Source organism: Oncorhynchus mykiss, chromosome 7 (genome assembly GCF_057628025.1).
Source record: "Oncorhynchus mykiss isolate SJ-2025 chromosome 7, ASM5762802v1, whole genome shotgun sequence".
Taxonomy (NCBI): domain Eukaryota; kingdom Metazoa; phylum Chordata; class Actinopteri; order Salmoniformes; family Salmonidae; genus Oncorhynchus; species Oncorhynchus mykiss.
The window spans coordinates 85,206,417-85,230,657 of NC_143028.1; the positions used below are offsets into that span (position 1 = coordinate 85,206,417).

At 46.2% G+C, this 24,241-nt stretch overlaps 1 protein-coding gene across 1 annotated transcript in view; it reads left to right on the forward strand.

The window, feature by feature from the left end:
- Positions 1–22,532, forward strand: part of iqsec1b (IQ motif and Sec7 domain ArfGEF 1b) — a 148,485-nt gene extending 125,953 nt beyond the window's left edge. Inside the window, exons 16-18 of the mRNA XM_090242240.1 lie at positions 1,831–2,007; positions 7,971–8,020; positions 20,109–22,532. Coding sequence (XP_090098366.1) covers positions 1,831–2,007; positions 7,971–8,020; positions 20,109–20,519 — 638 coding nt within the window. The 3' untranslated portion in view covers positions 20,520–22,532. The remainder of the gene's footprint in view (positions 1–1,830; positions 2,008–7,970; positions 8,021–20,108) is intronic.
- The last annotated feature ends 1,709 nt before the right edge of the window (positions 22,533–24,241 follow it).

The window sequence follows — 24,241 nt, forward strand, 5'->3', positions numbered from 1 at the left end:
AACCATCAGACTGCTGAACAGCTTCTACCCCCAAGCCATCAGACTCCTGAACAGCTTCTACCCCCAAGCCATCAGACTGATGAACAGCTTCTACCCCCCAAGCTATCAGACTGCTGAACAGCTTCTACCCCCAAGCCATTAGACTCCTGAACAGCTTCTACCCTCAAGCCATAAGACTCCTGAACAGCTTCTACCCTCAAGCCATAAGACTCCTGAACAGCTAATCAAATGACTACCCAGACTATTTGCATTGCCCCCCCATTCTACCCTGCTGCTACTCTCTGTTATTATGAATGCATAGTCACTTTAACTCTACCTACGTGTACAAATTACCTTGACTAACCGGTACCCCCGCACATTGACTCTGTACCAGTACCCCCTGTATATAGCCTCGCTAGTTATTTTACTGCTGCTGTTTAATTATTTGTGGGAAACCCATTGTTTTAAATAGAGCCATGACTACATGGAAATCTCTGCCAACCCAGGAAACTCAAGCTGGAAATAAAACCAGATAAAATAACCCCTTGCTGCACAAATGGGAATGTGAAGAAACACAGACATTTTATGTATGTTGTATTGTAATTTGCACTCTACTATGTATTAGACCTAGATATTGTGTGTATGTACTGATTTGTAGGCTTTGTGACATTTTAAATGTATGTATTTCAGTCCTTTGCTAATAATGTTCTGTACTATGTATTTTATCACGTTTCATGTGGACCCAGGAAGAGTAGCAGATGCTTATGCAGCGGCTAATGGGGATCCTAATAAATACCAAGAAGTTAATTAGATTATACAAGTTAACGTTAATTGATTCAGAAGTTAATTAGATTATATAAATTAACGCTACTTGATTCAGAACTTAATTTGATTATATAAATTAACGTTAATTGATTCAGGAGCTCATTAGATTATATAAATTAATGCTACTTGATTCAGAAGTTAATTAGATTATATAAGTTAACGTTAATTGATTCAGAAGCTCCTTTATTCATATAAATTAACGTTAATTGATTCAGAAGTTAATTTGATTATATAAATTAACGTTAATTGATTCAGAAGTTAATTTGATTATATAAATTAACGTTAATTTATTCAGAAGTTAATCAGATTATATAAATTAGCGTTACTTGATTCAGAAGTTAATTCGATTATATAAATTAACGCTAATTGATTCAGAAGTTAATTTGATTATATAAATTAACGTTAATTGATTCAGAAGTTAATCAGATTATATAAATTAGCGTTACTTGATTCAGAAGTTAATTAGATTATATAAATTAACGTTAATTGATTCAGAAGTTAATTATATTATATAAATTAGCGTTAATTGGTTCAGAAGTTAATTAGATTATATAAATTAACGTTAATTGATTCAGGAGCTCATTAGATTATATAAATTAACGCTACTTGATTCAGAAGTTAATTAGATTATATAAATTAACGTTAATTGATTCAGAAGCTCCTTTGATTATATAAATTAACATTAATTGATTCAGAAGTTAATTTGATTATATAAATTAACGTTAATTGATTCAGAAGTTAATCAGATTATATAAATTTGCGTTACTTGATTCAGAAGTTAATCAGATTATATAAATTTGCGTTACTTGATTCAGAAGTTAATTAGATTATATAAATTAACGTTAATTGATTCAGGAGCTCATTAGATTATATAAATTAACGTTACTTGATTCAGAAGCTCCTTTGATTATATCACTGTAATGGAGCTGGAGAAGCATAAGGGCGTGGTCCGTCCCATCACAGAGCTCAAGGCTGACTGACAGGTCCCAGAGCTGTAATCTAACCTGACTCTGCGTACCCTTCTAGCGGAGCTAGAGAAGCAGAAGGGTGTGGTCCTTCCCAGTCTATCACAGAGCTCGGGGCTGAAGAAGGACTCTGGGAACGGCCAACTGGGTCGAGGGAGCCTTGATGACAACTACGCCATGGGGGAGGGGCTAAAGAGGAGTGCCCTCAGCAGCTCGCTACGAGACCTCTCAGATGCAGGTGAGGGGTTAGAGGTCACCAGCCTGCCTTGTGTTGCTACATACAAAATGGCACCCTATTCCCCTCATTGGACCAAAGGTAGTGCATTACTATAAGGGAAAAGTGTGCCATTTCAGATGTATCCTATGTCACTAGTATGTGTAGTATAGTGCCCTGTGACATTAAGTAGAGCTCTGTAGTCTCCTCTCTAGGCAGTAGCTGCTGGTATGATAATCACTTCACTAGATGTGATTACTCAGTTATGAAATGAAGAGCAGATCACCTCCTCTGGGCCAGTAGTGGCTGTACTATAGGTGAATGGTTAGGTGAAGCACAGTCTGAGTCTCAGTTTAACATGGTGTCTCTGTGTGCAACTAGGGTCTCAGTGTGGACTAGAGACAGATGGACGTGTTGACTAATGTACTCAGCCTGTTAGCAGGAACATTACTTAATGTTCTATTGTTAATCCAGATAAAGCCTTTAGAAAGTTGCCACTACACACAGATCACCTGTTCTCTCTGCCCACATCGCCCGTTCTCTCTGCCCACATCACCTGTTCTCTCTGCCCACATCGCCCGTTCTCTCTGCACACATCACCCGTTCTCTCTGCCCACATCACCTGTTCTCTCTGCCCACATCACCTGTTCTCTCTGCCCACATCGCCCGTTCTCTTTGCACACATCACCCGTTCTCTCTGCACACTAGACACATCACCCGTTCTCTCTGCACACATCACCTGCTCTCTCTGCACACTAGACACATCACCTGTTCTCTCTGCCCACATCGCCCGTTCTCTCTGCACACATCACCCATTCTCTCTGCACACATCGCCCGTTCTCTCTGCCCACATCGCCCGTTCTCTCTGCCCACATCGCCCGTTCTCTCTGCCCACATCGCCCGTTCTCTCTGCCCACATCGCCCGTTCTCTCTGCCCACATCGCCCGTTCTCTCTGCACACATCACCTGTTCTCTCTGCACACTAGACAAATCACCTGTTCTCTCTGCACACTAGACAAATCACCTGTTCTCTCTGTACACATCACCTGTTCTCTCTGCACACATCACCTGTTCTCTCTGCACACATCACCTTTTCTCTCTGCACACATCACCTGTTCTCTCTGCACACATCACCTGCTCCCTCTGCACACTAGACACATCATCTGTTCTCTCTGCACACATCACCCGTTCTCTCTGCCCACGTCGACCGTTCTCTCTGCCCACGTCGCCCTTTCTCTCTGCCCACGTCGCCCTTTCTCTCTGCCCACGTCGCCCGTTCTCTCTGCCCACGTCGCCCGTTCTCTCTGCCCACTTCGCCCGTTCTCTCTGCCCACTTCGCCCGTTCTCTCTGCCCACGTCGCCCGTTCTCTCTGCACACATCACCTGTTCTCTCTGCACACATCACCTGCTCTCTCTGCACACTAGACACATCACCTGTTCTCTCTGTCCACATCGCCCATTCTCTCTGCCCACGTCGCCCGTTCTCTCTGCCCACATCGCCCGTTCTCTCTGCCCACGTCACCCGTTCTCTCTGCCCACGTCACCCGTTCTCTCTGCCCACGTCACCCGTTCTCTCTGCCCACATCACCTGTTCTCTCTGCTCACATCGCCCATTCTCTCTGCCCACATCGCCCGTTCTCTCTGCCCACATCGCCCGTTCTCTCTGCACACTAGACACATCACCTGTTCTCGCTGCACACATCATCTGTTCTCTCTGCACACATCACCTGTTCTCTCTGCACACATCACCTGTTCTCTCTGCACACATCACCTGTTCTCTCTGCCCACGTCACCTGTTCTCTCGGCACACATCACCTGTTCTCTCTGTCCACATCGCCCGTTCTCTCTGCACACATCACCTGTTCTCTCTGCTCACATCGCCCGTTCTCTCTGCCCACATCGCCCGTTCTCTCTGCCCACATCGCCCGTTCTCTCTGCACACTAGACACATCACCTGTTCTCGCTGCACACATCATCTGTTCTCTCTGCACACATCATCTGTTCTCTCTGTACACATCACCTGTTCTCTCTGCACACATCACCTGCTCTCTCTGCAAACTAGACACATCGCCCGTTCTCTCTGCACACTAGACACATCACCTGTTCTCTCTGCACACATCGCCTGTTCTCTCTGCTCACATCGCCTGTTCTCTCTGCACACTAGACACAACAGCCTGTTTCTCTCTGCACACTAGACACATCACTTGCTCTCACTGCACACTAGACACATGACCTGAAACGGTTAGCTGAACTACTGCCCTCTGTCTACATCACACTTCAGTTCCTCAACTCCGCAGCCTAAGCCCTTCTGACATGTTCAATCTCTTAACCTTTACTTTTCTGGTTTTGCTTTGGGAATCAAATCCCAACCTACTGCTATAGTAGTCTGTCTGTGGTAATGGGTTGGCCAGACTTATCAGGAGTCACTGTGTTTTTATTCTCAGTTCATCTCCAAATCTCAGTTGCTCCGTAGTATCTATTTAGTGTAGTGCTGTGGTAGCGTACTAGAGATGCACCAGTGTTTTACTGTAGACGGCTCTCTCCCTTCCGTGCTATCTTCCCTTCTGTCTCTCCTGTGACCCCCACCCCTCCATGAGACTGGTTCTAGTGGTCACTGACAACAACAAAAAACCTAGTGGCCACTAGGCAGACATACGTTCCCCAGCAAGAGAAAACAAAATGGCGCTCAAACAGAAGAGGGAACTAACAGTCATTGACCAACAAAGTTTTAGGAGGGGTTCTGAAAGACAGTCATGGGGGAGTCCACTTAAAGTTGACTTGCAACAACAACTAGAACCTTAAAGACACCCACCATGAGTGCCCATTGAGAGGCAAACAAAAGAAAAACCCACTCCAAACTTAGACAGGAAGCAAACCAAAATGGTGGTGCAAAACTAAAACAGCACAGATCAGATAAAGCAATGCTTTTCTAGAAATAAAATAGGGAGCGCCAACTGAAGTTGTTAACCCTTTACATCTCTCAAAACAACTGGAGCACTGGGCCAGACACTCTTAAATATCACCTGGGCCAGCACAGGTGAAACACACTGACTAACGAGATGGCAATCAGCAAAGGTGTAACACATTGACTCGTGACACCACTCGGTGCGCCCTATGTGCTAACGAGCTATATGTGCTAATGTCCAAATTCAAAACATAAATACAAAAACCAAAACCTATAACACAGACCTACAGCTTTGTAGTAAGGATGATACTTTTGGTCATGTAGTGTATGTGGACACCTGCTGGTCAAACATCTCATTCCAAGGTCATGAGCATTAATATGGAATTGATCCCCCCTTTGCTGCTAAACTCAGCAAAAAAAAAACGTCCTCTCACTGTCAACTGCGTTTATTTTCAGCAAACTTAATAACATGTGTAAATATTTGTATGAACATGACAAGATTCAACAACTGAGACATAAACTGAACAAGTTCCACAGACATGTGACTAACAGGAATGGAAAAATGTGTCCCTGAACAAAGGGTGTCAAATCAAAAGTAACAGTCAGTATCTGGTGTGGCCACCAGCATTAGGTACTGCAGTATATCTCCTCATGGACTGCACTAGATTTGCCAGTTCTTGCTGTGAGATGTTACCCCACTCTTCCACCAAGGCACCTACAGGTTCCCGGACATTTCTGGGGGGAATGGCCCAAGCCCTCACCCTCTGATCCAACAGGTCCCAGACGTGCTCAATGGGATTGAGATCCGGGCTCTTCGCTGGCCATGGCAGAATACTGACATTCCTGTCTTGCATGAAATCAAGCACAGAACGAGCAGTATAGCTGGTGGCATTGTCATGCTGGAGGGTCATGTCAGGATGAGCCTACAGGAAGGGTACCACCTGAGAGAGGGGGATGTCTGCCCTGTAACGAACAGCTTTGAGATTGCCTGCAATGACAACAAGCTCAGTCCGATGATGCTGTGACACACCGCCCCAGACCATGACGGACCCTCCACCTCCAAATTGATCCCACTCCAGAGTACAGGCCTCGGTGTAACGCTCATTTCTTCGACAATACTGACTTGTCAGTGAATAGCACTTTTTGCCAGTCCTGTCTGGTCCAGCGACGGTGGGTTTGTGCCCATAGGTGACGTTGTTGCCGGTGATGTCTGGTGAGGACCTGCCTTACAACAGGCCTACAAGCCCTCAGTCCAGCCTCTCTCAGCCTATTGCGGACAGTCTGAGCACTGATGGAGAGATTGTGCATTTCTGGTGTAACTCGGGCAGTTGTTGTTGCCAACCTGTACCTGCCCCTAGGTGTAATGTTTCAGATGTACCGATCCTGTGCAGGTGTTGGTACACGTGGTCTACCACTGCGAGGATGATCAACTGTCCATCCTGTCTTCCTGTAGTGCTGTCTTAGGCATCTCACAGTACGGACATCTGCAGTCCTCATGCCTCCTTGCAGCATGCCTAAGGCACGTTCACGCAGATGAGCAGGGACCCTGGGCATCTTTATTTTGGTGTTTTTCAGTCAGTAGAACGGCCTCTTTAGTGTCCTAAGTTTTCAGAACTGTGACCTTAATTGCCTACCATCTGTAAGCTGTTAGTGTCTTAACGACCATTCCACAGGTGCATGTTCATTAGTTGTTTATGGTTCATTGAACAAAAATGGGAAATAGTGTTTAAACCATTTACAATGAAGAGCTGTGAAGTTATTTGGATTTTAACGAATTATCTTTGAAAGACCAGGTCCTGAAATAGGGACATTTCTGTTTTTGCTGAGTTTATAACAGCCTCCACTTATTTGGGAAGGCTTTCCACTATATGTTGGAACATTGCTGCGGGGACTTGCTTCCATTCAGCCACAAGAACATTAGTGAGGTCAGGCACTGATGTTTGGCGATTAGGCCTGGCTCGCAGTCAGCTTTCCAATCCTTTCCAAAGGTATTCGATGTGTTTGAGGTCAAGGCTCTGTGCAAGCCAGTCAAGTTCTTCCACACCAATCTTGACAAACCACTTCTGAATGGACCTCGCTTTTTGCACGGTGTCATTGCCACGCTGAAACATGAAAGGGCCTTCCCCAAACTGTTGCCACAAAGCTGGAAGCACAGGATTGTCTAGATTGTCATTGTATGCTGTAGAGTTAATATTTCCCTTCACTGGAACTAAGGGGACTAACCCGAACCATGAAAAACAGCACGAGACCAATTTTCCTCCTCCATCAAACTTTACAGTTGACACTATGCATTGGGGCAGGTAGCGTTCACCCGGCATCTGCCAAACCCAAATTCGTCTGTCGGGCCGCCAAATGGTGAAGCGTGATTCATCACTCCAGAGTCCAATGGCGGCGAGCTTTACACCACTCCAGCTAGCGCTTGGTATTGCGTATGGTGATCTTACCCTTGTGTGTGTGTGGCTGCGGCCATGGAAACCCATTTAATGAAGCTCCCGACAAACAGTTATTGTGCTGACGTTGCTTCCAGAGCAATTTGGAACTCGGTAGTGAGTGTTGCAACTGAGGACAGACTATTTTTAAGCACTTCAGCACTCAGCTGTCCCGTTCTGTGAGCTTGTGTGGACTACCACTTCACGGTTGTGCCATTGTTGCTACTAGACGTTACTACTTCAAAATAACAACTTACAGTTGACTGGGGCAGCTCTAGCAGTGCAGAAATGTGATGAACTGACTTGTTGGAAAGGTCACATCCTATGACGGTGCCACGTTGAAAGTCACTGAGCTCTTCAGAAAGGCCATTCTACTGCAAATGTTTGTCTATGGAGATTACATGGCTGTGTGCTCAATTTTATACATTCATCAGCAAAGGGTGTGGCTGAAAAAGTAAACTCCACAAATTTTAAGGGGTGTCCACATACTTTTGTATATGTAGTGTAGATTCACCTGTACAGAACCCTAGCAGCCTGTACCTGTATGCTAGGTGTGTTGATTGGTTGTCCTGCTGTAAGTCAGATAGTTCCTGTATGCCAGGTATGTTGGTTGGTTGTCTAACCTCTGCTATTGCCTGTCCTGTCCTGCTCAGGTAAGCGTGAGCGCCGCAGCAGTGCAGGATCACTAGACAGCAATACTGAAGTAAGTAGGAAGACATTAATCGCACTCTACTGCATGTCACTGGCGTCTGGCTTCTTGCTGTATTCATGTATCGCTCTGTGATGATGCACTTTGAACACACAACACCCTGTATTCTGTTCTTGCACCCTGTTCTCTGTTCCTGCATCCTGTTCCCTGATCCCGCACCCCGTTCCCTGTCCCTGTTCTCTGTTCCTGCACCCTGTTCCCGCACCCTGGTCTCTGTTCCCGCACCCTGTTCCCTGTTCCTGTTCCCTGTTCCCTGTTCCTGCACCCTGTTCCTGCACCCTGTTCTCTGTTCCTGCACCCTGTTCCCTGTTCCTGCACCCTGTTCCTGTTCTCTGTTCCTGCACCCTGTTCCCTGTTCCTGCACCCTGTTCCTGCACCCTGTTCCCTGTTCCTGCACCCTGTTCCCTGTTCCTGCACCCTGTTCCCTGTTCCTGCACCTGCACCCTGTTCCCTGTTTCTGCACCCTGTTCCCGGTTCCTGCACCCTGTTTTCTCTGTTTTCTATTTGTGTTCTATGTTCCTGTTTCTTACTTGTGCTGGTCTCAGTGGCTGGGCTCAGCGTCTTCTTCACCCTGGTTGTCTTCAGGAGTGGAGCGGAGGATCGGAATACCACCTGCTGCATGCTTGGCCTGCCTGTTAGTCTGTTTTATGTCCATTCTGCCAGCATGATGGACTAATACAGCTAATTACTATACCGCACAGTTACTCTGATCATTGGTTTCTGGTTGTTTAGTTTATTTTGTTGTCATTTTCTTTCTGCTGTTTGTTCAACTGAGACAGTTGTGACACTGTGCACCAAGAAAACCTGTTCAACTGAGACAGGTGTAACACTGTGCACCAAGAAAACCTGTTCAACTGAGACAGTTGTGACACTGTGCACCAAGAAAACCTCTTCCTCTCCAACCCTCTCTACTCTCCTCTACCTGAGCCTAACTCCTTCTCTACTGAGCTACAGAGCAGCAACTCTACATTTTATCGGTCAGGACAGAGCAGCAATGATAGATCCTATTGGTCAGGAACAAGATGAGATTTCATGAGATGTCATTAATCTATTTTCAGCAATATGGCGATATCGTTGATCAATCCCAGATGTTTCATTTAAAGTAAAGTTCCATCGAGCACATCATGGAATGCATGCCTCCGATACCGATATCCCAGTTAAAACTGAGAGGCGGCATCCTGAGTGTGTAGCTGAATTTTATTTTACTGGCTCCTAATCAACTGTGCTATTTCGTTTGTTTTTTCGCATTGTTAGTAACTCATTTTGTACATAATGTTGCTGCTACTGTCACGTTCTGACCTTAGTTATTTAATTATGTCTTTGTTTTAGTATGGTCAGGGTGTGAGTTGGGTGGGTTATCTATGTTTGTTTTTCTATGATTTGCTATTTCTGTGTTTGGCCTGGTATGGTTCTCAATCAGAGGCAGCTGTCAATCGTTGTCCCTGATTGAGAACCATATTTTCTATTGTGTTTCATGGGTGATTGTTTTCTGTTGTGTGTCTGCACCAACCAGAACTGTTTTTGGTCGTTTCTCTTTGGTATTTCCGTGTTCATTTTAATAACTATGGACACATACCACGCTGCACCTTGGTCCTCACCTTCTTCCACCAACAACGGCCGTTGCAGAATCACCAACCACCAAAGGACCAAGCAGCGTGGTAATGGGCAGCAGCAGCAGGAGCAGCGCTATAAGGAGGAATGAACATGGGAGGACATTCTGGACGGCAAGGGTTGCTACACATGGGAAGAGATCCTGGCTGGAAGGGATCGCCTCCCATGGGAACAGGTGGAGGCAGCCGGTAAAGGGCGCCAGCGCTTTGAGGGAACATGGCTGGCAAGGAAGCCCCAAAAATGTATTGGGGGGGAACACGGGGAGTGTGGCTAAGTCAGGTAGGAGACCTGAGCCAACTCCCTGTGCTTACCGTGGAGAGAGAGGGACCGGGCAGGCACCGTGTTATGCCGTGAGGCGCACGGTGTCCCCGGTGCGATACATAGCAGCGCCTCGTATCGGCCGGGCTAGAGTGGGCATCGAGCCAGGTGCCATGAAGCCGGCTCAGCGCCTCTGGTCTCCAGTGCGTCTCCTCGGGCCGGGGTACATGGCACCAGGCTGTCTCTTCGTCTCCTCCGTACAGGTGCTCCCGCCTGTCCAGTGCGGGAGCACTGGGCATGAGTCTTCCTCATGCCCAGCGCTGCCAGAGTCTCCCGTCTGTCCTGAGCTGCCGTAGTCTCCCGTCTGTCCTGAGCTGCCGTAGTCTCCCGTCTGTCCTGAGCTGCCGGAGTCGCCCGTCTGTCCTGAGCTGCCGGAGCTGCCCGTCTGTCCTGAGCTGCCGGAGCTGCCCGTCTGTCCTGAGCTGCCGGAGCCGCCCGTCTGTCCTGAGCTGCCGGAGCCGCCCGTCTGTCCTGAGCTGCTGGAGGCGCCCGTCTGTCCTGAGCTGCCGGAGCCGCCCGTCTGTCCTGAGCTGCCGGAGCCGCCCGTCTGTCCTGACCTGCTGGAGCCACCCGTCACGCCGGCGCTGCCGGAATTGCCCTTCCCTCCGGAGCTGCCGGAGTCTCCCGCCCGGTGCTGCCTGGAGTCTCCCGTCCATTCGGGACCCGTGGCTAGGGTCCCCAGTCCGAGGTCGGCGGCGAGGGTCGCCGCTCTAAAGAGGCCACGGAGTTGGGCTAAGAGGCGGACAAGGACTATGGTGGAGTGGGGTCCACGTCCCGCGCCAGAGCCGCCACCGCGGACAGACACCCACCCAGACCCTCCCCTATAGGTTCAGGTTCCGCACCTTTGGGAGGGGGGGGGGGGGGGGGGGGGGGTACTGTCACGTTCTGACCTTAGTTCTTTTGTTATGTCTTTGTTCTAGTATGGTCAGGGCGTGAGTTGGGTGGGTTGTCTATGTTAGTTTTTCTGTGATTTGCTATTTCTGTGTTTGGCCCGGTATGGTTCTCAATCAGAGGCAGCTGTCAAACGCTGTCCCTGATTGAGAACCATATTTAGGGAGCCTGTTTTCTCTTGTGTTTCATGGGTGATTATTTTCTGTTGTGTGTCTGCACCAGCCAGAACTGTTTTTGTTCGTTTCTCTTTGGTATTTTTGTTATTTCCGTGTTCATTTTAATAAATATGGACACATACCACGCTGCACTTTGGTCCTCACCTTCTTCCACCAACAACGGCCATTACAGCTACCGTATCTTATGACCGAAAATAGCTTCTGGACATCAGAACAGTGATTACTTACCTCGAACTGGACAAATGAGTCTGACGTGAAGGATATACTGCCTTGTCAAGAAAATAACCAAATTCCCATCATCAGAGTGAAGAAAAGACGGAAGAAAAGGGGGAAGAGGTGTCTTGTAAGAATTTGCTGATGAGTAGGTAAACCACCACTTCCCTCCATATTATTGGCCAACGTGCAATCATTGGAAAACAAAGTGGACGATCTGCAATTAAGGCTATCCTACCAACGGGACATTAAAAACTGCAATTACTTATGTTTCACCGAAACTTGGTTGAACGACGACACGGATAATATAGAGCTGACTGCCTTCTCCATGTTTCGGAAGGACAGAGCAGCTACGTAAGACGAAGGGCGGGGAGGGGGGGGTGTGTCTATTTGTCAATAGCTGCTTGTGCACTATGACTAATATTTAATTAGTCTTGAGTTATTGCTCACCTGAGGTAGAATACCTCATGATAAGCTGTAGACCACACTATCTACCAAGAGAGTATTATTAATCTGTATTATTCGTAGCTGTCTATTTACCACCACGAGCTGTATAAGGCCATAAGCAAATAAGAAAATGCTCATCCAGAAGCAGCCGGGGACTTTAATTCAGGCTTAAATCCATTTTTACCTCATTTTACCATTGCATGTGCAATCAGAGGAAAAAACTCTAGACCACCTTTACAAAACACACAGAGACAAATACAAAGCTCTCCATCTTCCTCCATTTGGCAAATTTGACCATAATTCTATTCCAGTTTACAAGCAACAACTAAAGCAGGATATACGAGTGACTCGCTCATTACGGAAGTGGTCAGATGCTACGCTACAGGACTGATTTGCTAGCTCAGACTGGAATATGTTCCGGGATTCCTCCAATGTCATTGAGGAGTACACCATCTCAGTCACCGGCTTCATCAATAAGTGCATCGACGACGTCGTCCCCACAGTGACCGTACGTACATTTCCCAACCACTAGCCAAGGATTACAGGCAAAATCCGCATCGAGCTAAAGGCTAGAGCTGCCGTTCAAGGAGCAGGACACTAATCCGGATGCTCATAAGAAATCCCTCTATGCCCTCAGACGAACCATCAAACATTCAAAGCATCAATACAGGACTAAGATTGAATCCTACCACACCGGCTCTGACGCTCGTCGGATGTGGCAGGGCTTGAAAACTATTATGGGCTACAAAGGGAAACCCAGCCGCGAGCTGCCTTGTGACGCAAACCTACCAGATGAGCTAAATGTCATTTATGCTCGCTTCGAGGCAAGCAAAACTGAAGAAGGCATGAAAGTACCAGCTGTTCCGGATGACTGTGTGATCACGCTCTATGTGAGCAAGACATTTAAACAGGTTGACATTCACAAAGCCGCGGGGACAGACGGATTACCAGGACCTGTACTCAAAGCATGCGCGACCAACTGGCAAGTGTCTTCACTGACATTTTTAACCTCTCCCTGATCGAGTCTGGAATACCTACATGTTTCAAACAGACCACCATAGTCCCTGTGAACCAAGAAAGCAAAGGTAACCTGCCTAAATGATTACCGCCCCGTAGCACTCACGTCTGTAGCCATGAAGTGCTTTTTAAGGCTGGTTATGGCTCACATCAACACCATCATGCCAGAAACCCTAGACCCACTCCAATTTGCATACCGCCCCATCAAATCAAATCAAATTTATTTATATAGCCCTTCGTACATCAGCTGATATCTCAAAGTGCTGTACAGAAACCCAGCCTAAAACCCCAAACAGCAAGTAATGCAGGTGTAGAAGCACGGTCCAACAGATCCACAGATGCCACAATCTCAATAGCACTCCACACTGCCCTTCCCACCTGGACAAAAGGAACACCTATGTCAGAATGTGGTTAATTGACTACAGCTCAGCGTTCAACACCATAGTGCCCACAAAGCTCATCACTAAGCTAAGGACCCTGGGACTAAACACCTCCCTCTGCAACTGGATCCTGGACTTCCTGACGGGCTGCCCACAGGTAGTAAGGGTAGACAACAACACATCTGCCATGTTGATCCTCAACATTGGGGCCCCTCAGGGGTGCATGCTTAGTCCCCTCTTGTACTCCATGTTCACCCACGACTGCATGGCCAAGCACATCTCGACACCATCATTACGTTTGCCGACGACACAACAGTGGTAGGCCTGATCAGCGACAACGATGAGACAGCCTATAGGGAGGAGGTCAGAGACCTGGCAGTGTAGTGACAGGACAACAACCAAGCCAAAGAAGCTAATCATGGAGTATAGGAAAAGAAGGGTCGCACAAGCCCCCAATAACATCGAAGGGACTGAAGTGGAGCGGGTCGAGAGTTTCAAGTTCCTTGGTGTCCACATCACCAACCAGCTATCACGGTCCAAACACCCACAGACAGTTGTGAAGAGGGCACGACAACACCTTATCCCCCTCAGGAGACTGAAAAGATTTGGCATTGGTCCCTAGATCCTCAAAAAGTTCTACAGCTGCACCATCAAGAGCATCTTGACCGGTTGCATCACCGCCTGGTATGGCAACTGCTCGGCATCTGAGCGTAAGGTGCTACAGAGGGTAGTGCATACGGCCCAGTACAACACTGGGGCCAAGCTTCCTGCCATCCAGGACCTATATTCTAGGCGATGTCAGAGGAAGGCCCAAACAATTGTCAGACTCCAGTCACCCAAGTCATAGACTGTGTTCTCCCTGCTGCCACACGGCAAGTCTAGGATCAAAAGGCTCCTTAACAGCTTCTACACCCAAGCCATATGACTCCTGAACATCTAGTCAAATGGCCACCCAGACTATTTACTTTGACTTCCCCCCCTCTTTAAATTTACACTGCTGCTACTAGCTGTTTATTATCTATGCATAGTCACCTTACAAATTACCTTGGCTAACCTGTACCCCCACACATTGATTCGGTACCGGTACCCCCCTGTATATAACCTTGTTACATTTTGATTGATTTGATTTCAAAACACACGGTGTGCCCTCAGGCCCCTACTCCTCCTCTACCACATATCTACAGTATTAAATTAATGTGTATGTGTTTGTATAGTGTGTATGTTTATGCACGTGTCTGACTATTTTTATGTTGCTTCACAATCCCCACTGTTCCATAAGGTGTTTTTTAAACCAAATTTTACTGCTTACATCAGTTACTTGATGTGGAATAGAGTTCCATGTAGTCATGGCTCTATGTAGCACTGTGCGCCTCCCATAGTCTGTTCTGGACTTGGGGACTGTGAAGAGACCTCTGGTGGCATGTCTTGTGGAGTATGCGTGGGTGTCAGAGCTGTGCGCCAGAAGTTCAAACATACAGCTCGTTGCATTCCACATGTCAATACCTCTCACAAATACAAGTAGTGATAAAGTCAATCTCTCCTCCACTTTGAGCCATGAGAGATTGACATGCATATTATTAATGTTAGCTCTTTGTGTACATCCAAGGGCCAGCCGTGCTGCCCTGTTCTGAATCAATTGCAATTTTCCTAAGTCCTTTTTTTGTGGCGCCTGACCACGCGACTGAACAGAAGTCAAGGTGGGACAAACCTAGGACCTGTAGGACCTGCCCTGTTGATAGTGCTGTTACGAAGGTAGAAACTAGGGCCTGTAGGACCTGACCTGTTGACAGTGCTGTTACGAAGGTAGAAACTAGGGCCTGTAGGACCTGCCCTGTTGATAGTGCTGTTACGGAGGTAGAAACTAGGGCCTGTAGGACCTGCCTTGTTGATAGTGTTGTTAAGAAGGTAGAAACTAGTACCTGTAGGACCTGCCTTGTTGATAGTGCTGTTACGAAGGTAGAAACTAGGGCCTGTAGGACCTGACCTGTTGATAGTGCTGTTACGAAGGTAGAAACTAGGGCCTGTAGGACCTGCCCTGTTAATAGTGCTGTTACAAAGGTAGAAACTAGGGCCTGTAGGACCTGCCCTGTTGATAGTGTTGTTAAGGTAGAAACTAGGGCCTGTAGGACCTGCCTTGTTGATAGTGCTGTTAAGAAGGTAGAAACTAGGGCCTGTAGGACCTGCCCTGTTAATAGTGCTGTTACAAAGGTAGAAACTAGGGCCTGTAGGACCTGCCTTGTTGATAGTGTTGTTAAGAAGGTAGAAACTAGGACCTGTAGGACCTGCCTTGTTGATAGTGTTGTTAAGAAGGTAGAAACTAGGCCCTGTAGGGCCTGCCTCATTGATAGTGCTGTTAAGAAGGTAGAAACTAGGGCCTGTAAGACCTGCCCTGTTGATAGTGTTGTTAAGAAGGTAGAAACTAGGGCCTGTAGGACCTGCCTTGTTGATAGTGCTGTTACGAAGGTAGAAACTAGGGCCTGTAGAACCTGCCTTGTTGATAGTGCTGTTAAGAAGGTAGAAACTAGGGCCTGTAGGACTTGCCTTGTTGATAGTGCTGTTACGAAGGTAGAACCAAGACCTGCCTTGTTGATAGTGTTGTTAAGAAGGTAGGAACTAGGGCCTGTAGGACCTGCCTTGTTGATAGTGCTGTTACGAAGGTAGAAACTATGGCCTGTAGGACCTGCCTTGTTGATAGTGTTGTTAAGAAGGTAGAAACTAGGGCCTGTAGGACCTGCCTTGTTGATAGTGCTGTTACGAAGGTAGAAACTAGGGCCTGTAGAACCTGCCTTGTTGATAGTGCTGTTACGAAGGTAGAAACTAGGGCCTGTAGGACCTGCCTTATTGATAGTGTTGTTAAGAAGGTAGAAACTAGGACCTGTAGGACCTGCCTTGTTGATAGTGCTGTTACGAAGGTAGAAACTAGGACCTGCCTTGTTGATAGTGCTGTTAAGAAGGTAGAAACTAGGGCCTGTAGGACCTGCCTTGTTGATAGTGTTGTTATGAAGGTAGAAACTACGGCCTGGAGGACCTGCCTTGTTGATAGTGCTGTTAAGAAGGTAGAAACTAGGACCTGTGGGACCTGCCTTGTTGATAGTGCTGTTACGAAGGTAGAAACTAGGACCTGCCTTGTTGATAGTGCTGTTAAGAAGGTAGAAACTAGGGCCTGTAGGACCTACCTTGTTGATAGTGTTGTTACGAAGGTAGAAACTACGGCCTGGAGGACCTGCCTTGTTGATAGTGCTGTTAAGAAGGTAGAAACTAGGACCTGTAGGACCTGCCTTGTTGATAGTGCTGTTACGAAGGTAGAAACTAGGACCTGCCTTGTTGATAGTGCTGTTACGAAGGTAGAAACTAGGACCTGCCTTGTTGATAGTGTTGTTAATAAGGTAGAACCTAGGGCCTGTGGGACCTGCCTTGTTGATAGTGCTGTTAAGATGGTAGAAACTAGGGCCTGTAGGACCTGCCTTGTTGATAGTGCTGTTAAGATGGTAGAAACTAGGGCCTGTAGGACCTGCCTTGTTGATAGTGCTGTTAAGAAGGTAGAAACTAGGGCCTGTAGGACCTGCCTTGTTGATAGTGCTGTTAAGATGGTAGAAACTAGGGCCTGTAGGACCTGCCTTGTTGATAGTGCTGTTAAGATGGTAGAAACTAGGGCCTGTAGGACCTGCCTTGTTGATAGTGCTGTTAAGAAGGTAGAAACTAGGGCCTGTAGGACCTGCCTTGTTGATAGTGCTGTTAAGATGGTAGAAACTAGGGCTTGTAGGACCTGCCTTGTTGATAGTGCTGTTAAGAAGGTAGAAACTAGGGCCTGTAGGACCTGCCTTGTTGATAGTGCTGTTATGATGGTAGAAACTAGGGCTTGTAGGACCTGCCTTGTTGATAGTGCTGTTAAGAAGGTAGAAACTAGGGCCTGTAGGACCTGCCTTGTTGATAGTGCTGTTAAGATGGTAGAAACTAGGGCCTGTAGGACCTGCCTTGTTGATAGTGCTGTTAAGAAGGTAGAAACTAGGGCCTGTAGGACCTGCCTTGTTGATAGTGCTGTTAAGATGGTAGAAACTAGGGCCTGTAGGACCTGCCTTGTTGATAGTGCTGTTAAGATGGTAGAAACTAGGGCTTGTAGGACCTGCCTTGTTGATAGTGCTGTTAAGATGGTAGAAACTAGGGCCTGTAGGACCTGCCTTGTTGATAGTGCTGTTAAGATGGTAGAAACTAGGGCTTGTAGGACCTGCCTTGTTGATAGTGCTGTTAAGATGGTAGAAACTAGGGCCTGTAGGACCTGCCTTGTTGATAGTGCTGTTAAGATGGTAGAAACTAGGGCTTGTAGGACCTGCCTTGTTGATAGTGCTGTTAAGATGGTAGAAACTAGGGCTTGTAGGACCTGCCTTGTTGATAGTGCTGTTAAGAAGGTAGAAACTAGGGCTTGTAGGACCTGCCTTGTTGATAGTGTTGTTAAGATGGTAGAAACTAGGACCTGTAGGACCTGCCTTGTTGATAGTGCTGTTAAGATGGTAGAAACTAGGGCTTGTAGGACCTGCCTTGTTGATAGTGTTGTTAAGAAGGTAGAAACTAGGGCCTGTAGGACCTGCCTTGTTGATAGTGCTGTTACGAAGGTAGAAACTAGGGCCTGTAGGACCTGCCTTGTTGATAGTGCTGTTAAGAAGGTAGAAACTAGAGCCTGTAGGACCTGCCTTGTTGATAGTGTTGTTAAGAAGGTAGAAACTAGGACCTGTAGGACCTGCCTTGTTGATAGTGCTGTTAAGATGGTAGAAACTAGGGCTTGTAGGACCTGCCTTGTTGATAGTGTTGTTAAGAAGGTAGAAACTAGGGCCTGTAGGACCTGCCTTGTTGATAGTGCTGTTAAGATGGTAGAAACTAGGGCTTGTAGGACCTGCCTTGTTGATAGTGTTGTTAAGAAGGTAGAAACTAGGGCCTGTAGGACCTGCCTTGTTGATAGTGCTGTTAAGATGGTAGAAACTAGGGCTTGTAGGACCTGCCTTGTTGATAGTGCTGTTACGAAGGTTGAGCAACGCTTTATTATGGACATACTTCTCTTCTGTCAGTTAAGAACAAATTCGTATTGACGACGCTGCCCTATGGGACTCCCATTACGACTGGATGTGTTCCAGCCTGGAATCGAACCAGGGACTGTAGTGGCTCCTCTTGCACTGAGATGCAGTGCTTTAGACCACTGCGCCACTCAGGAGACCTTGGGTTACTCTAAGCAGTTTAGTCATCTCAATTTCCACATGATTTATTACAAGATTTAGTTGAGGTTTAGTGAATGATTTGTCCCAAATACAAGTTTGAAGGAGACAATTATTATTTCAATTAAAAATCATCATTTATAACCTTGTCAACGTCTTGACTATATTTTCTATTCATTTTACAACTTTTTTTTTTCATGGAAAACAAGAACATTTCTTAGTGACCCAAAACTTTTGAATGGTAGTGTATATAAAAAACGTATATCCCCCGTCCCCGCAGGAGGCCTTTTGGTAGGCCGTCATTGTAAATAAGAATTTGCCTAGTTAAATAAAGGTTAAAAATAAAATAAAAACTTTTTATTTGAGCTGCAATTTCTGAGGCTGGTAACGCTAATGAACGTATCCTCTACAGCAGAGTTTACTCTGGGTCTTCCTTTCCTGTGGCGGTCCTCATGAGAGACAGTTTCATCACAGCGCTTGATGTTTTTTGCGACTGCACTTGAAGAAACTTTCAAAGTTCTTGAAATGTTCCGTATTGACTGACTTTCATGTCTTAAAGTAATGATGAACTGTCGTTTCTCTTTGCTTATTTAAACTGTTCTTGCCATAATATGGACTTGGTCTTTTACCAAATAGTGCTATCTTCTGTATACCACCCCTACCTTGTCACAACACAACTGATTGGCTTAACTAAACGCATTAAGATAAGAAATTCCACAAATTGACTTTTAACAAGGCACACCGGTTAATTCAAATGCATTCCAGGTGACAACCTCATGAAGCTGGTTGAGAGAATGCCAATAGTGTGCAAAGCTGTCATCAAGGCAAAGGGTGGCTATTTGAAGAATCTCAATTTTAAAATATATTTTTAATTGTTTAAAACTTTTTGGGGGTTACTACATGATTCCATATGTGTTATTTCATAGTTTTGATGTCTTCACTATTATTCTACAATGTAGAAAATAGTAAAATTAAAGAAAAACCTTTGAATGAGTAGGTTTTCTAAAAGTTTTGACTAGTGGTGTATATTTAATAAATATTTTATTAACTCTATTCCTGCATTGTTGGTTAAGGGGTTTAAGTAAGCATTTCACCGTATGGTCTACCTACCTGCACCTGTTGTGTTTGGCGTATTTGACAAATAATATTTGATTTGATTTGAATGTCAGGTGTGAACATAACATCATCCTGTAGAATCCTGGTCTGGATGCAGCATGGCTATGAAGGTTCATTTGAAAAAGCCTTGTTTAATGTCACCTGTTCTGTTCCTGAAAACAGAGGCTAAGATATGTTCCACAATCCTAGTCCTAAAGAGCTACACGATGTGCAAGCTTTTGTTCCAGCCCTGCACTGACACAACCTGATTCAGCCGTACACGGTCTTAATTACCATTTGATTAGCTGGCATTTGTGTTGGGGTATTTTATTTTTTTTTTTATTTTTTTTTTATTTCACCTTTATTTAACCAGGTAGGCTAGTTGAGAACAAGTTCTCATTTGCAACTGCGACCTGGCCAAGATAAAGCATAGCAGTGTGAGCAGACAACACAGAGTTACACATGGAGTAAACAATTAACAAGTCAATAACACAGTAGAAAACAAAGGGGGAGTCTATATAGAGCGAAACCCTGCACATTCCTGTATCTCTCCAGGACCAGGTTAGTTGATCAGTGGTTGGCCAATTGTCTGGTCTGCCCTGAGAAATGGTTGCCAAGTCTGCAGTATGTTCTGACTGTACTGTCTGTTCCACGGTGTAACCACTGTTAGTAACTTCATAGTGTGACTGATTGCTCTGTCTGTGTCCTAACTGTCCTCTCTGGTCCACAGGGCTCCATCATTAGCCACCCCAGTCCCCACATGAGACGCAGAGCCACGTCTTCCCGAGACAGAGATGGTCCTTCCAGAGGACATTCCGTCCCCACCACCACCTCTTCCCTCCTGGGCTCTTTGTTCGGGACCAAGAGGGCCAAGTCCCCCTCCCTGTCCCCCCAGCACCCCACCAACCTGCACCAGACGGCCCAGAGCCAGGCAGATACACAGAACCAGTTGCTTCAAGGAGCCCAGTACTGCCAGAACCCTCCACCCTACCACCACCACCACCACTACCACCCCCCTGCCCCTGGGTCTGCCCCCTCCTCCTCTCATCCACCTCCCCCTCCTCACCACCACCCACTGACTCCCACCCCCACTGCCTCCTCCACCAAGCCCAAACACAGCGGCATCAGCACCGTGGTTTGAGGACAGAAACTCACACAGACAGACACACACAGACAGACACACACAGACAGAGACACACACAGACAGAGACACACACAGACAGAGACACACACAGACAGAGACACACACAGACAGAGACACACACAGACAGAGACACACACAGACAGAGACACACACACACAGAGACACACACACACAGAGACACACACACACAGAGACACACACACACAGACACACACACACAGACACAGACAGACACACACACACAGACACAGACAGACACACACACACAGACACACAGCTCCTAGAGACAGACTAGGGACGGATGGATGGCAGGACCTCTGGTTAGAGCTCCTGTCCCCTACAGGACCTACAAGAGACAATGGGGACAGGTGTCTCCGACTGCTGACCAGGACCGGGACATGGTTGCTTGGACTGACATTATGGATATCTAGACTGAATTCTCACCTCATCCAGAGACCCTCCTAGGGAGAAGGAGAAGAGGAGGTTCCATGGCTCAGCTCTGGTGTCCTCCAGTTGACTGGGTCTGTCAGCAGTAACTCCCAACTATCCATACAACTCATCGCCACCTTAAGACCGTAGAAACTACATGTTCCTCTAGACCAGGAATGGGCAACTCGAGGCCCACGGGATGCATGAGCAATTCAAAAATATATAGGTTTTTTGGGGGGGAGGGGGGAACAGTTGGTGTCTCAACTTATTGTTAAGAGTTAGACTAATAGAATACACAATGGCAAAATGTGCAGAATTGGAGGAAATTAACTTTAAAACTAGACTGATCCTTTAGTACGGCTTGTTTAACTAAAGACGGGTTCCTCTAGACTGATCCTTTAGTACAGCTGATTTAACTAAAGACTGGTTCCTCTAGACTGATCCTTTAGTACAGCTGATTTAACTAAAGACTGGTTCCTCTAGACTGATCCTTTAGTACAGCTGATTTAACTAAAGACTGGTTCCTCTAGACTGATCCGTTAGTACAGCTGATTTAACTAAAGACTGGTTCCTCTAGACTGATCCGTTAGTACAGCTGATTTAACTAGAGACTGGTTCCTCTAGACTGATCCTTTAGTACAGCTGATTTAACTAAAGACTGGTTCCTCTAGACTGCTCCGTTAGTACAGCTGATTTAACTAAAGACTGGTTCCTCTAGACTGATCCTTTAGTACAGCTGATTTAACTAAAGACTGGTTCCTCTAGACTGATCCGTTAGTACAGCTGATTTAACTAAAGACTGGTTCCTCTAGACTGATCCGTTAGTACAGCTGATTTAACTAAAGACTGGTTCCTCTAGACTGATCCTTTAGTACAGCTGATTTAACTAAAGACTGGTTCCTCTAGACTGCTCCGTTAGTACAGCTGATTTAACTAAAGACTGGTTCCTCTAGACTGATCCTTTAGTACAGCTGATTTAACTAAAGACTGGTTCCTCTAGACTGATCCGTTAGTACAGCTGATTTAACTAAAGACTGGTTCCTCTAGACTGATCCGTTAGTACAGCTGATTTAACTAAAGACTGGTTCCTCTAGACTGATCCTTTAGTACAGCTGATTGAAAAATGATATCTACATTGTCTTTCTTCTCCTTACCAAGCAACACAAAGCAAGTCAACACCATGGCTATTTAAAATATACATCTATCTAAATCTTTATCTATTTTCTGTTTTCTATAAATCAAGGAATTACTGGGAATCTATATGACATATGTTATTAAGTTATTACTTGCCTACTAGTGTTGTCCGGAGCAGAAAGTGTTTCTCAATAGTAGCAACCTGACTTTAGAATGTGTAGACCAACATGACAGCCCGTTTATAGACAAAGCTAGCAGCTGTTCCAGTGTTATAATGCAGCCTAGCCTAGGTGTCATTTCACTGTGATATTGATAGCTCATTGCCTCTGTACAATAACAGACATAAATAACTGTGCCAATTATTAAAGCATTGACTAATTTAGTCACTTTGCTTTGTGTATATCATGCATATTAATGTATTTTGTATAAATAATGATAATAATATAATCCACTGTTGTTATTATTGTTGTTATCAGACCATGCTTCCATAAGGCAGTATTATACTCTATTTACGTAGCAGACCTGTGGTATTGTTTCACTATTCTGATCAATAAGCCAATCAAAGCTTGTTTTAGTTATTAGGCTTATCAGTGTATATTTATCTGGTTACCTTTGGATTACAACTGTGAGGATTCTACCTGGCTGGTTCTGGTTCCACAGCAGAGTTCTGTATCTACAGACCGGATCTCAGCTGGGTTAGTCACTGTGCTTCATAGAGACAAACCAGATCAGACTGGTTCGAAGTGGATCACTGTGCTCCAAACTGCGTCACACTAGTTTACTGTTCTACTGACCGGTTCAGTCCAGTTTAAACTGGATAAAACCGTGTCTGTCTCGGTGAGGAAGGAAAACAGAACATAGCCTAATTCTGGACCTCTTTATGGATTCACCTCAACTTCCACCCAGCAGTCTGGCCTAACCCTACCACTGTTTAATATGGATTCACCTCCACCCAGCAGTCTGGCTGAACCCTACCGCTGTTTAATATGGATTCACCTCCACCCAGCAGTCTGGCTGAACCCTACCACTGTTTAATATGGATTCACCTCCACCCAGCAGTCTGGCTGAACCCTACCACTGTTTAATATGGATTCACCTCCACCCAGCAGTCTGGCTGAACCCTACCACTGTTTAATATGGATTCACCTCCACCCAGCAGTCTGGCTGAACCCTACCACTGTTTAATATGGATTCACCTCCACCCAGCAGTCTGGCCTAACCCTACCACTGTTTAATATGGATTCACCTCCACCCAGCAGTCTGGCCTAACCCTACCACTGTTTAATATGGATTCACCTCCACCCAGCAGTCTGGCCTAACCCTACCACTGATTTATATGGTTTCACCTCCACCCAGCAGTCTGGCTGAACCCTACCACTGTTTAATATGGATCCACCTCCACCCAGCAGTCTGGCCTAACCCTACCACTGTTTAATATGGATTCACCTCCACCCAGCAGTCTGGCTGAACCCTACCGCTGTTTAATATGGATTCACCTCCACCCAGCAGTCTGGCTGAACCCTACCGCTGTTTAATATGGATTCACCTCCACCCAGCAGTCTGGCCTAACCCTACCGCTGTTTAATATGGATTCACCTCTACCCAGCAGTCTGGCTGAACCCTACAGCTGTTTAATATGGATTCACCTCCACCCAGCAGTCTGGCTGAACCCTACAGATGTTTAATATGGATTCACCTCCACCCAGCAGTCTGGCTGAACCCTACCGCTGTTTAATATGGATTCACCTCCACCCAGCAGTCTGGCTGAACCCTACCGCTGTTTAATATGGATTCACCTCCACCCAGCAGTCTGGCCTAACCCTACCACTGTTTAATATGGATTCACCTCCACCCAGCAGTCTGGCTGAACCCTACAGCTGTTTAATATGGATTCACCTCTACCCAGCAGTCTGGCTGAACCCTACCGCTGTTTAATATGGATTCACCTCCACCCAGCAGTCTGGCTGAACCCTACCGCTGTTTAATATGGATTCACCTCCACCCAGCAGTCTGGCTGAACCCTACCGCTGTTTAATATGGATTCACCTCCACCCAGCAGTATGGCTGAAACCTACAGCTGTTTAATATGGATTCACCTCCACCCAGCAGTCTGGCTGAACCCTACAGCTGTTTAATATGGATTCACCTCCACCCAG